This window comes from Lepisma saccharinum, chromosome 2, assembly GCF_977018435.1.
Source record: "Lepisma saccharinum chromosome 2, izLepSacc3.1, whole genome shotgun sequence".
NCBI classification, from domain to species: Eukaryota; Metazoa; Arthropoda; class Insecta; order Zygentoma; family Lepismatidae; genus Lepisma; species Lepisma saccharinum.
The window spans coordinates 143,823,672-143,839,319 of record NC_139230.1 but is presented as its reverse complement, the minus strand read 5'-3'; the positions used below and the strand labels follow the sequence as shown (position 1 = coordinate 143,839,319).

The 15,648-nt window shown below is 37.6% G+C and overlaps 1 protein-coding gene across 1 annotated transcript in view; it reads left to right on the top strand.

Moving 5' to 3' along the window:
- The window catches only part of LOC145983682 (uncharacterized), a 179,012-nt gene that overhangs the window by 84,515 nt on the left and 78,849 nt on the right, over positions 1–15,648 (top strand). The window contains exon 4 of the mRNA XM_083116739.1: positions 280–322. Within this exon, the coding sequence (XP_082972865.1) occupies positions 280–322 (43 nt within the window). The remainder of the gene's footprint in view (positions 1–279; positions 323–15,648) is intronic.

Here is a 15,648-nt window from a genome sequence, read left to right as displayed (position 1 = left end):
TTGCATTTGTACCTCCAGTATTATGGGATCATATCCGCCCAATCAAAATGTGTAAATGCATGAGACTTATTGTCATGTTCAAATTTATGTACACCATCAGATATATATAAAATTAAAGTATTCAATAATGAATACTTTAATGAAGTTAAAATGCAAAAAGCGAACTGAGACATAATGAAACGCCAAGTGTTCTCGGTTTTTGTTGTTTTGTATTCGACTATGAATTATATTTGTCAGATATTTTCGTAAAATTCTATACATTTTCCTCTTCTTTTACAGGATTGTCTGCTGCAAACAGCACTACCTTATTTTCCACAAAAAGGTAAGATATAGATAATTTTTATTGCATTTGTAGTACACTACTTGTAACATGAGTAGAACATATATTGGAAAAGTAATTTGCTTACAATATGTTCTCTGCAAACATGAGAAATGAACATGCCAAGGCTCGTTTGGAACCAGGTCGAATGCACAAACAAAATTTGCATGACTAGAAGAAATAAGGGTCATAGTAATAAAATAAGAAAATACGAATTAGACTACTAATGCAATTGCAATACTAGTAATAAACCAATCAACCACAATAAACAATAGCAGTACAAAATGAAATTGTTTATTTCTTGTTCATCCTTTCTTTTTCCAAGGATAAAATGTTATTTAAAATAAATATGTAGTATTAAGACATTCCCGCCTAACTTAATGTCTCTGGACTAGATTCTTAATTCTAATCCAAGCAGCCAGTCGCTGCATACAGGAATGCTAATACGAGCTTCGCGTGCAATTCATGAGGTCCTCTCCGCCCCCTCCCTCTTAGTTACCTTCCTCCCACTCCGGCTGTTTCAATATGGCTTCCGTGGGACGATAAAAGCCAGAGATCCATTATATACCTAACTGTCAACTTTCCTCAACTTCCCTACATTTTCCGTTACGAAGACCCCCACCTTTTCTTTCTTCTTAGTGTATTCAGTCACGGAGAGACTTTGTTTAGTGTGTTTGTAAAAAAAAGATACCTTGTACGAAGATTCACCTGGTCTATGTGGTGCTTGGTTGTGAACGTTTAATGAAAGGTTAGTAATGTATTTACATCAATTTGCACAACGTAACCCGTTCAGTGTTTTCGGCTCACTCTCTTCATTTAATTTATTTGAAAAGTATAAACACAATGCTATATTAACTGCATTACAGTATGTTTAAAGTTTCCCTCATTTTGATTTTTAAATTGACATTAAGAATACGACTGTAGAATTCATTTGGAAATTTGGAAACATCTTGAGAGCAACTTGATCACTACTATTGTACATTGTACGGTAGCTGGGGCTGATCTTGTGGTCTCTCAAGCAACACGGAGGCTGGGGATGACCTAAGTTGGACACGACCTCCGTGAATGTATTAGTTAAAATCGTTCAGGAATGTATTCTCCGTTTAAACTGTGCCCTATTTTTCTGTGAATATGTTTTTCTAGATAGGGTAGAATCAGACATGACTTCAGTTAAATTAGAACTGGAAATAAGATGGCAAGAATTATATCCACGACTTGGAGAAGCAGTTTTCTTTTTTATGTATTCGAATTTAGCATCTTATGTATCTTATGTGCCTTAACTGTAGCACCCCCATTCAAAACGTCGTACAATTTCCAACACTGTCTAAAGTTACAATGTGAAGTGAGCTATATTTATTGGTATTTTGAACAAATAATGTGTAAGATACGCCTTGAAGCTTTCCTGACGAGTGATGATGAGAGCATACGTGGGATCTCGACCAGACAAGTTTAATCCTTAAAGATGAGAGTGATATTAACTCTCGAAAGCTCTGAAACCTTCCCAAAATTCACCTTATCGATATCCCGAGAAATTCCTTCATCAAGACGTAGAATGTCTGGTTAATGTGTAAGTAGCGGTAAGTTAAACAACATGTTTCATTTATGTGTAACTACGTTAAGTGAAATATATTTTTGTAGATTATAGAAATATGTAGATTAGTGTGGTTGCATCTATTTCTCTTAATAGAACACGAGACGGAATTCAGAATTCAACTTGATAACAGTGTTATACTATATAGAGTTGTTCTTATTTTATGGAAGTCTTATTTCTGTTTATGTGTTACGAGAATATGTGTAAGTTTTGGACGCTACGACTATGCCATTAAGAAACATCAATTTTTATTTGAAATAACGAAAGCACGCGTACTCATATACACAAAAAAATCTTCATGGGAGCCTAATGCGAGTACTCACGCAAAGACACGTGCATATTAGTGGTGGAAGAATCATTAGTGTCGCTGTCATAGTGCGGAACTGAGGTTGGCCACGCCCAGCTTAAACACGCCAATGGGCTGGGTCATCTTCAGCGAGCGCGAGTAAAGAATATACCTTGATAACCAACTCTCCTTCTGGTAATTAACGTGGTACCAAGTTTCTGGAAGCCCGTCGACTCGGAAAAAAGGAGTCATCGTCCTTTTAGGCTGGAAAAAGGTAATGCTCCTCCGGTTGGCGACAAGGTTCCCTCGGTACAAGCACAGGATATCCTGTCTCGAGACGTTCGCTGTGATAAACCACCTGAAACACTCGCATCAACTCGCCAGGTAAAATGTTCACGACGGGAACAAGAAAAATCACCAGAGGAAGAAATACAAATGATATCTGGAAAGTCAACCTTTATAACAATTAACTTGTGGAAGTAATTCCTATATAAAAGAATGCTACACTCTGTCTTCGTGTGGCGATTTTAGATCTTAATATTTAATATAATATTTGCATGGAGGAAAATAAAATCTTGATGTCACATGTTTTAATCCAAACAAGTGATTTATCCCTTGCCACACTGCAGAGAAATTCAACTAGATTTATTGGTGCATGTAATTCCGCGTTGGGAATCACTGAGTCATGTGACTAGGTTCAAATAGAACAACATAACACCTGATCAAAACATTCACAGCTTCATATGTTTGTATATCCTTATTGGTGAGTATGAATAGAAATTTGTAACTTAAACCGAAATTCCATACAACTATATTGAATTTATGCAACATTTTATGAACGTGGGATGAGTTTAAAATTATGGCATATCCATATGTTTTGTATGAGCTGCATCCCTCGCTATATTCGCAAAGCATTCGCGTGTAAATTGCAAACCCACTCCTTACCAGTTATAATAATGACCAACCCTTATTTGCACTGTTGCTGCATAATAACACCTTTCTTGTGAAGAAAAATCTCCATAGTTTCACATTGCTGACAGTCGCTCCCAGTTTTACGGCCAGAGGGCAGCACTCGTGTTGACTGATGCCAGCGAGTATGTAAATAGCAGCTTTGGTAATTGGTGGGTATTGATTCCTTTCTTCATCGATAGATGCCAGCAACGTACACGGCTCTTAATCTATTCTTCAACCTTGATCTATAGATGTCAGACATAGTTGAGCCTTGTAAAACTGGCTTGAACAGCTTCAAGTTTGTTTTAATATCTGACGTTACGTAAATATTTATTCCAAGCAGAAATTCAAAAAGCATCCACGTCAAATCCTGATCTCACATGTAAGCGAGGATTATTTTGAGTTATACTTTTGTCTTTTAATGGATTGTTAAATTTTATCTCTGTGTCACATTGGATTTTAAATCGTATTGAACTTGAGGTCTTAACGATCAACTACATATATTAGTGATAAAAATGGATCAAACGACTTTCGAGAAGATAACTTGCAATTTAGAGTTCTCGGTTCGATTGCAGGTGACAGGCCACACATTTTAGTGGTTCGGATCACCTCCAACTGGTTCTTTATATTAATGAAGGATGCGATTGAAAAATTTCCATGAGATGAATTTATTATTATTGTTGTTGTTTTTATAACTGAGAATTCCAAGAATGTAACAAAATTGCTGACTTAGCAGGAGTGTCGAACCTTCTACTCAAAAACCAGCTCGGGTTGGCCTAAAATTTTGCTGTGTTGTGCACCATTTGAAGTATAAATTATTGTTTTCAAAACGATATTTGAAAAATCACTTACAGTTTTAACCATTTTGACGAGAGTGACGTAAGATTCATTGCATCATTTGAGTGCAAGTTCAAGTTTTAGGTCTCGGCATTTCTTCCCCAGCTTCCGCTCCAATGCAAAGTGGCCGGTTGATCTGCTTCTGAAGCCCACTACTCCTGTCCCTGTAATAGAGTCCCGTAAAAATTTTAGTTATGATTTGTGTAACCAATGGATCCTAGTAGAATACATGTAGGAGAGTCAAAAAAACTTGGGTAGACATCACCATATTCTGGACCGGGTGTTTTAGACGCCATTTTCCAAAATGGCCGACAGCGACAATATTTTGCTTTTATTTCCGCTCCTGAAACCGTTAAAGTCATAATTTTGGTGTCTAAATATATGTTTTGAAGGGTGAGGAATCGAATAAAATGGTCCCTGAAGTTGTCTGGTTGTTATTTATTTCAGAAAAATATATATATAATAAAATAAAGCACACATCAAAAAAATTATATTCCAATGAAGCACACCTGATAATTATGAAAACTCTGAACTTAAATGTTTTTTACAAGTTATTGCAACAATCTGCATAATAATATGATAATTTCTTATTTTTCTCCTACACTATCTTTTACATTCTTCGCCGCATTTGCAATACTCAGTGCATGGTAAATATTTCATACGGCACTTACATCTACTAGTAGCACATGCTTTACAAGTACACTGTATTAGTAGCTCAGAAGGCATTTCATGAAGGCAGATATCAGGCTTTAGTACGCCATTTGCATCTTTTCACCATCCATAATCGGTTGGTTGCAGGGTTCCATCAGGAAAGTAGCTTCGTGAAAGTTTTAAGCATTTCTGCAGAACAAAAAAAAACATCTTCTCAAATGTCTATTTCTTATTGAGAAAGATGAGGGTGGTAGCTCAGATATGTGCTTCTGTTTGTGTAATGAATAACGAAGCTTATCAAATGTCTTATACTTAGAGGATGGATGTTTAACTTGAACACGATATTCCTCTGCTTTATCAAGTGCTTCTTCAGACAGAGTATTTTCTTCTGCAAATCCAATTAGTAATGTTTCTGGTGATGTTTTCAGTGAAGATGGCTTTGTTCCTATCTCGCTTGTAACATCACTACCTGTAACGATGTGTGCCTTAATTAAAGTGATGCAAAGCGTAGCTCCCAGTTATCTCCCCAGCGTGTGTAGAGGCACATAACGCAGTTTGTCACCCACTCCCACTTTAATCCACATTTCTTCCAATCCTTTCGTGAATAATTCAAATATATATCGAAGGACGAGAACAACTACATCAGTGTCATTAGATTATACTATGAGGCATTTTATGCCTGACTGAACAGCATGGAATATATGGAGTATCATTCTGGAATCTGCTTCTTCTACAAAAGGTCTGAAGGTCAGAGCAAATTCGAAGTTCCTTGTTCATAACTATGAAGGCATCTCTGGTATCATTGTCTCCTGTGATGGTTCCACTTATCACTGTAGTGGAGTTACTCGTTTTGGCATGTTCAATAAAACCGGTAGCAGCGGACAATTGAAGCAGCTGTTTGTTTTTACTTGAATACCAGAATCTGTCCATCTGTATAGGGATTAGTATCCCATTCGATTGACATCATTTCAATTGGATCAGCAGGTCTCCGTCTTTCTCTTTCACCTTCGTTTAGTGACTGCTCGATGTAGCTGTCAAATACAAAATCCACTCTTTTAGTTCCGTGGTATTGAGTTGCATTCATACATTAGTCCAGACTTTATCAAATATACTTTTAAAAGTTCCCATACACTTAGTTCTGAGTTGGCGAACTTGTAACATAAAATCAACTACGACAGCAGTATTCATGACTTCACGTTCTTGAAAACAGTAAATCAGTTGGATCTAGTTTTTTCTCCAATGTGAAATGTGAAACAGTAGATACTTTACAGGTTTGGTTGTGTAGCCATTATCATCTAATAACATATTAGTTGGCAGCAGATCATATTTCAAAATATCTTTCATTGTTTCTCCTCGTGCTTTAGCTATGTGTATACTTCTATCAGCTGCAGCAATATTATTCTTTTGGGAAGCAAGTGTTGTCTTTGATTTCGGAGCAGGCACTACGGTTTCACCCATCATTGTTGGGAGTCTTACCTTCGTGATGACACAAGAAAGTTTTGTAGTTTTCTTAATGAAACGTTCACTTCTGAATAGTTCATCAGTCTCTTCTTCACTTTCATCGGGCGGATAGCATCCTCTCTAGGTACACATTGTTTACTGATAAAATTATGAAGTTGGGTCTGGCTGGATGTTTCATATGGATTGCCTCTACTGTTCATAAATTCAAATACTGCATTCACAAACATTAACATCTTGGAACTCAAGTTTCCTGATAATTCATGACGAAGAGTTACCTCACTGTAACTGGTATCAACAGCACCAAGTATTTCTCGGAAACAGTTGCTTATTCCTAATACCTCGTGATATACCAACTCCCATTCAGTGACACACATTTGTTGCTTTGTTTGTCTAATTATTCCTTTAGAGCTCTTTCGAGATCGTTGGATAGTTTGCTCCAATTTCATGACCGGTGACACAGCACTAAATGATCGATTGGTTTGCCTCACTACAAAATGGCATGTTTGAAATTTCTGATACACTTCAGGATGCTGTTCCTCTAACCATCGCATTTCTCCAGATACCATGATGCATTCCTTAAATAGTTAATACTGTCAAATTCACAGAATATAGGTTGAAGGTTCTGAATATCTTGAAGGTGGCTATTCCAATCGCCATCTCTGTGAGACGCTATGAGAAATTTCAACAAGTTTACAAGGTAAAGGAATGTATCCTAGTATTGGCACATTTCGAACTTAGTGGCACATTCATTTAAAATTTCTGAAAGTCATTGTACAAAACTGCTAAGGTTGCTAAAAGTTCATTAAACTCTGTTGGGCTTGTTTTCACATTCTTAGTTGAAATACTTATTTTCAATTTCTGGGCTTGTTGAATGGTAATAGCATATTTTTCTTTGGGGTTACATTTCCAAAATGCTGACCATTTCATCTTCAATATAGCTTCTTTAAGAATCAATAAGCCCTTGAGCGATCTGACATAATGACTTCCATTCATTACTGATTCTGCAGTAACACCATTCCATTCATTACTGATTCTGCAGTAACACCAAACACTTTGCACTCAATAAGTGCATCCTTTGCACCATTGCCACACAGATATTTTTCAAAAATGTGCCGGACGATCTTTGCGCAATGGAAGTTTCCAATCATTGGAATGATGTCAGGAAACTCAGAAGGGCTACTCATCATAATATCAGCAATGACATGGAATACACCCTCATCTGAAAATACTGGTAAGGCTGATTGTTTTAAGTGTGAGCAAACATTCTGCAAACTTTTCAATGATAAGAAAACTGTAACATGTTCTGTAACTGGCCTGGGGATGAATGGAAGAAATTCCACCTGCATGAGAGGTGGTGTAGCTGTTGATACCAAAGCACGACATCCAGCCCATGTTGGAACAATTAGATCATCAGTTGTATCTTCAGGAATCCCGTGTTTAATTAAAGTGATTGCAAATAGTTTCAGCATGTATCTTTTCAGTGCTCTCATTACAGAGCAGGTCTTCCTTAACTTTGAAACTTTCATGAAAACATGGTTTGCTGTCTGGTCTCTTGTAATGTAGAACCCTTTGACATGGTAATTCCTTTCGTACGTAGCGACTTCGTTGAATAAGATTACTCTGAGATATCCTTAATTTGACTGGCAGTTTTGTTGGATCTGGACAAACAAATCTAAAGAAAAAAAGATTTTCTGAAATAAATAACAATCAGACAACTTCAGGAACCATTTTATTCGATTCCTCACCCTTCAAAACATATATTTAGACACCAAAATTATGACTTTAACTGTTTCAGGAGCGGAAATAAAAGCAAAATATTGTCGCTGCCGGCCATTTTGAAAAATGGCGTCTAAAACACCCGGTCCAGAATATGGTGATGTCTACCCAAGTTTTTCTGACTCTTCTACATGTATTCTACTAGGTTCCATTGGTTAGACAAATCATAACTAAAATTTTTACGGGACTCTATTACAGGGACTGGATTACACGTCACGTGCAGCGACGGCCAACCGTCCTGTTCCGACTGCCTCCATGCATGCATAAACACTCCTGGTCTGCTTGAGTTGCATCCTAATGTAAATTGACAATCAGGAAGTGGTTTATTTGTTATTTTTATACCTCGTTTCGACCGATGTGGATTACTTGAAGAAGCCAAACGCGTTTCTTATGAAAGGTAAACAGATGTAGTCAATGAGATGCGGATAAGTGAACACGTGCAACGAGCGTAACTTTCTTTTTTCTGCACCAACAAGCTCATTGATACATTTTTTCCCTTCCTGCGGCCTGCACAGGAGCTGTGTGATCACGGTCTAACCTTGTGGTTCCGGGTTCATTTCCACATCAGGGCATTGACAAGTTGTGTGGATCTTTCCTGAAATTGCATCTCTGGCAATTTATGGCTAAGATGGAGGCACATAGTGGTTCAGATCCCTCTTTAAATCGTAGGTCCAGTCCCGATTAGTTTATCTGTGCGTAAAGTGGTCTTCAAACAGCAACTCAACAACAATAACAATTTATGGCAAAGAGAGAAGATGCTACAATGACCCTGCTCTGATCAAGTCATAGGTTGTAGTGAGCACAGAGTGTGCTCCATTTTCGTATGAATCTAATGATTTCTCGTTGATATGTAGACCTTTATACGAACTGCAACGTACATACAAACGAGCATATTCGTACCTGCTCAATTTTTGAGAACGTCTACTTTTTTCATTCATAACTAAATGTGAGCACATGTTCACGATTGGAATCAATATTCACTGAACCTGTGTGAGAAGTTTTAAGTCTTGAGTTGGTGCTCAGTTTTATTCATACAACCCAATCCGATGAAGATCACAAATGCAACCTTCCTATTCACGAAGGTAAAGAAGCCCTCTGTGCACTGAACCGCACATATAATGGACTGCATTGCTAAAAATGATTAGGTAGTTCATGAGCACGTGCTCTAGAAGTGTGCATGTGCTCCCCTTTCGTTTGCTGAAATTTCTCCCTCATAAAATTTCCAAACTATCAACTTTTCATAGGTATATTTACATACGCGAGAGTGTCGAGAAGTGTGTATATATGTATATATATGAAGTGTGTATACATACTTGCATATATATGTGTGTGGGTGCGTGTATCGTATTTTTCATATATTTATTTAATTACATCCAAGTTTGGAAACATACTCACTACTGGAGCAGGCACTGAACCTTTTTTACACAAAACAGAGTACGTACTCCAATAGTACAAGTGCTCAGTTTTATTCATACGACCATTAATAAAGGAGGCCTCCCCGATGGCGCAGTGGTAGCGTCGCCGCCTTGTAATGAAGGGGTCCCGGGTTCGATACCCGGTGGAGGCACAAGTGGTTCGGATCCCACTTTAAACTGTAGGTCCAGTCCCGATTAGCCTTACTGTGCATAAAGTGGACTTAAAACACCAACTCAACTCAACTTAACGACCATTGATAATAATAATAATAATAATGTGTAGATGACTTATACTTGATCGGACACAAAATAAGCACCCTGAAGTAATAAGAGAAACAATGGCTTCTTAAACATAAAAATGTAAAAAGTAAACTTCATATCGAAATTTAACAGAAAGATTTAGTGAATCAAATACAAGTATGAAGAATACAGAGGAAAAACAAAGTCCACTCTTTATCTTTTTACAGTAATGCAATATGGACGTTTACTTTCGATACTGATCTATGGAAGGTTATGAGTAAATGTTCCTCAAAGTAGGCGTGTGGGGATGTAGTATACCACCCATAGAATAAAATGGTATCAAAATCTCAATTTTCACCAAAATTGGACGTTTATTGTTTTACCCCTGATCCTTCATGTGATAATTAGCCACAACATTTTGTTAAATTTTGAATGCGTTTTTGTACTGGGCACCGTTTTCATTATGTCGTCTGAATAGAGTTGATTTTGCCTATTCGAAATATCTATATAAACATGAATATTTCATTCAGTAGTAACTGTACCGGTTGAATTCATTATAGTAAATACTGTGGTGTGGAGTAGTGCGTAGATCTATAGTTTAATAATCATCACATCGTATATTGCGACACCTGTATTTCATGTTGAGAATCAAAGAATTCACCTTTTTCAATGCAGGTGAAAATGTTGGTTTTATATTGTCTGTAATATGACCGAGGTACAATGATTACATGTATCGGATGTTTTTAAGCTGACCATACGAAATCACATTTTTCGCATTGTTTCCTTCTTTCTATTTCGATGTCTCCTTTCCTTTCCTACTTCTTTGGTTATTCGCGAAGATGAGTACGAACGATTAACAGATGAAAGTGATGATGGGATAGACACAGTGACACACCCTTGTCATACCCATTGCTCGAATCTGGAACAGTACATTACCCTGACTAGGTGAAAATTTGAATAATAAAGAATCAAAAATGGAAGAAAGCTTTTGCTGAAGTCAGCAAATTATATATTCGCCATAAATTGCTAAAGAAAACCACGAATTACTTCTGCCTGAGTGGGCATCACTAGGTTTTAATGAGAAACTTTTCAAATCAGGCGTTATTTATTTGTACTTTTGTCCGTGTTCTTTCATTATCCGTATTCTTTCATTATAGGCGTAGAATATCAAGGAAGGTGATGCCAAATTACTGCACATTACTTTGAGCAATCTTGAACTGAAGATTACATGCGAGTAACATAATTCCTTTGCAAAACGAAGTCGGTAATGAAAATACGTATTCTGGTTATTTTACGTCAGTTTTGTACCTAAGTTTATCGCAACGATCAAGATAAATGATTAGATGAATTTGTTTAAAGAAAATACTCCAAGGAATGTCTATGCCCCATCCTGGAATCAAACTCAGAATCTTCGGAGTTGAGATCCACCTTCTACCATTGATAAAATTTGTTTTGCGTTTGCTACCTTGTGTGAAACTGTAAAAGTTGAGTACGTTTGAATTTTAATCTTGGATTGAGTTCACCGACTGATTATCAACTGCAAGAACCTAGAGGAAAATTCTTGGTGAAAATTTATTAAACGTGTAAATAGAATACAGCATAATCGTCCTCATTTCTCTAGTTCTCGAATTTTGAAAACAAGTATTATTTTACAGAACTGTCACACGTGTAAGGAAAAGGCATTTAATTCTAGCGTAGCGTAATTTTGACGCTGAAATCAACGATGCACAATGATAACACAATTTAAAGCTCAGCAAATGCGGATCTTTTCACAATGTGTGAGCCTAATAATTTTCTGCAATTTTGGAAGTTGATTAGGTAGTGCGGTCTCTGTTACTCAGGTTCCATTCTCAAGCATATTTTCATTGCACTTTGGATGGTAAAAAAAAAGATAATAATAAATAATAACTTTCCGTAGAAAAAGGATTGAGTGCTGGTGTCTTGTGTCCGAAATGCACCTTCGGTAATGCCCGACTTTCAGACGCGATTTTAGACCCATTCTTTGTGTCATGAAACGACGATATATTCTAAAATACTGGTTACGTTATTTTGAGAGCCCACGTCCTGCACATGATGAATCTTGGAAGCAGACCCACCTGGAGTCCCAGGGCTAATAATACTCTTCAGGCCACCCTATAACAATTTTAATTATAATCTTCAAGCGCAATTATGTCAGTTTGTAACGTAACTATGAACGTTATATATTTTCACATTTGTTTATCAACATTGTCCATTACGCCCTTAATAATTCTTCTACTCATTTGATTAATTTGATTTTTAAAATTATTGTGGATGCTTCAGAACTGAAGCTATTTGCACCCTTCACTCAATTTGTACTGCCAAATTTAGATTAAAATCTCTTTACTATAACGGCTTCTGAACTTACGAATAACATTGTATAACATATCTAAAAATTAAAATCATATACCATTTTGATAAAAGCTCAGTCCGTATAACGCCACTCGATCCAAATATGTACAAGACAACACAGAACTACATACAGGAATAGCTATACTGACAGTGGATCTATACGCCAGAGCTCCGTTAGCCCAAAGTAAGTATATAATATAGTTGAGAAAGTAGCGCAGTCTTCCCTCCCGAAGCTGAAAAAAGACGGTCGTGGGCGTTCCCAACCCTGACGTCACTCACGGGACAGAACTGACGCTGTCACAGACCTTTCCGCTTGTTATAGGATCTGCATTTGTGTGAAAGTGCCTTGTGTTTTCTTTTTCTGTAGCTCTTGTGTGATAGTGGAGAATTTTTTCAAGAACAATAACATTTCAGGAAAATGCCGCGCAATTGTGCTGTTGCTTTGTGCCCGAACAACGCAAGGAATACAGTAGGACAGGCACATATCTAAGCAAAAGTTTTCGGTTTAAGTTAGATAAAATAAATCAATCAAGATGGGGATCAGGTGGCTCGAGTCCCCTCAGGTAATTTTTCAGTTTACACTACATAAAATTAGGTTTTTATCTTCTTGAATAATGTGACGATAATTTAAGGAGATAAATACTTATGAAAGCAAGACGGAGAATTACCCTGTTGTTGATAATATTGCACGTAAACTTTACTTGAGCTTTCAGTGTCGTCGCAGTGAACTTTAGCACTATGTAGAGACTTGTCAGTATTTGGAAGCTGCACAACAAAGGTAGCTCCACACGTAGGGCGATTCGTTGTAATTTCTAATATCTGGAAGACGCGAGAGGGAATGTTCTTGAATAAGATTAGTCGAACTACTGGCAATATCTATGAATCGTTTATCTGCGGAACATTCTAGAATATAATGAGGATAAATATGCGTTAATTAGAACCATTCCTAAATAGATATATTTTGACCGGACCTTGGATCAAATGAGAAAAATTGCGATGTTTCTGACTTCATTGCCTTTTAAGTGTTCAATTCAAGGACTTGTTCATGATTTATTTGATCGTGTACAAGGCGCTTTACTTCAGTCTCCAATATGAAATCATAAAAAGTTCTGGGGACTTTATTTCAAAAAATGGTCAGTTGTCATTTAGCCATCTTTTCCTGTCTTTGACGTTCAAATGGGCTATGACTCCACCAACCTTCCCTTGGGCACATCACTGGAGATAAATAAGTAAGCATTTAACCATATTGGGAGACGAAACATTAGATGTGTTGGGAACGGAAGGGTTTTCACTGTGCATTAATTGTTTCGCGATCCAACTGTATTCTAGATTTAGGGGATAGTTTCTCCCCATTTTCTTGCCTCCACACTATGTCCTCTTAATGCTAAGCCTTGTCTATCAAGAGAAAGTAAACTTTCCTTGCAAACCCCCCAGTTTTAGAACCAAATTGCCACCACTGGCCTTAAACATAAAATACCCCTTAAAAAATGGTGTTCACCCACCTCTCCGAAAGGAATTCCTGGATACGTGCCTGGGTGTAAGCTATTTTTCGTTCCTAAAGGATCCGATTACGTGCAAGATGTGGGTTTCAAAGTGAAGAGATTAGATCCTGTTAACACCAAAACAGCGACAGTGTGCTCATCACATTTTCTGTATGCCGATTAATTACGGAACTTAAAAGCAGAACTGCTGAGTATTATTACCTGTAGACCGCAGCTTAATAGAAACGCTGTATCATGTTTAAATTTGCGTGGTTGTGTGGTAAATTGTAGTAGTGTTCAATAGCCAAATGGCATAATTGATCGGAGTTTACGTGCCAATAAACGTCAGATTCGAAAGCGAGCAGTGGACACACTTGAAGAGTAGTCTCCTCGCAAAAGAATGTGCATGGCACATAATTCAGAGACTTTGAGTACTGGAAATATACCCAATCTCTAACAAGATAGTGTGTTGGAAACTCTGAAAAAGAAATTAAAATGTGCCGAAGAACAAATAAAGAAACTGCAAACACTGCAGGATGAAAGTGCTAAAAAAGTAACTTTTGGATTATAAACATGAAGTTGTAATATCTCGGCCCCAGTGATTTATCCAACAACTTCGCCCTAACACCCCACACAATGTTTTAAAAAGGACAACTTTGTGGTAATTTTGGCTCTAAGTATAACTTTTCACCCCCATAAACACGAATTTACACCACTCAAATAGAAAATTCTGAACAAACCTCTCTTCTCCACCTCCGAAGCCGGCTTTCCCGCTTTTCATTACATGTAATTCTATTGATAGTTAACTTTCAGCTACACAGTTTACTAGATATAGTCTGCTCTATACATATACATTTATTTATATACACACGCCAGAACATTCATTCGATTTTATAACGAATTTATTTCCGAAAACACGGAAGAAGTATGATTTCCTATGCCGTTGCTGGTGCTCGTCTTTGACATGTCCCGTGGCTGACGTCAACCGTGGAGGTTTACGAATGGTTCCGAACTTTTCCGAATGCCAGACTGCACCTCCCTGCGTTAGCCTGCAATAATGTAGTTTCTGGGGAGCATTACAAGGAATAGATTGATATCTGAGTGAAGAAAAAGTCACATGGGCCTGACAATGGCGTAATGGTAACGCCGCGACATTGTAATCAAGGGTTCCCGGGTTTGATCCCGTTGAAGTCACATTGCACAGTGGTTCGGGTCCCACTTTAAACTGTAGGTCCAGCCAGATTAGTCTACCTAAGCATAAAGAAGACGTAAATTAAACTTTTTACAAAAAAAAAAAATGCCATCTATTTCACCCTTCCCCACACGTGAGCAGAAGAGAGCACCTGTACACAGATGACAAAACAAATTTCAAGATATCCCAGACAACATCCCTCTTTATTTCCATCTTCACATGATCTTCTTATAACTGAATGGCATGGCACCTTCATTGAAGCTACCTCCGATTTACCTTTTCGCATTTATTCCATCGTTCTCTTATTTACTTGTCGCGATTACCAACCGGTACAAATATGTGTCCTTAATTAAAAAGCAATGTTTTAATCCATAATTAGTAGTGAAAGAACATCAAACATTTGCGAAGATGGGAAGTGATGATGTGATGAAATTGATGAATGGACACCCAAACATCCATGGCCAGGCCGGGATTCGAACCAGGGACCCCTGGCGTCGCAGCACGATGTTCTAACCACTCCACCACCGAGGCCGGCAAGGAAAGAGTTAGATATGAAGTCCATACAGCAGAGCAGAGCCTTCCCAATGGCGAGGCGTAGCACTAACATACGTAGTTGCCTTATAATCAAGAGTCTCGAGTTAGATTCCCGGTGGGTCTAGATTGCACAGTGTTTCGGGTCCAACTTAAACTGTAGTTCCAGTGCCGATTAGCCTATTTGAACATTTAGTGGACTTTAAAAATTTAATTGAATTGACTTTATTGCTGGTCTACCATCTAATCCCATGCTGGTCTACCAATCAAACTTACAGCGAAGTGGCACAGTACCATCTGAAGGTACAAATATGCAACATGTACTTATCTTTCTTGCATTCGTCACTCTTGCAAAATTGCAATCGACTTGGTTAGATTTATCTCCCCTGACATCTCCTTAAAGCCATATAAGAATTTATAGCTTGAACTTATAATTCTAGTCGCTCTTGTATTGTGGAAATCGACACCTCTTCGATTTTTCAGTTGCTAATTTTCTTAAGCCTACTTTCTTGCCTTCTTAAAACACACTTTCGAATATCTCCCTTTA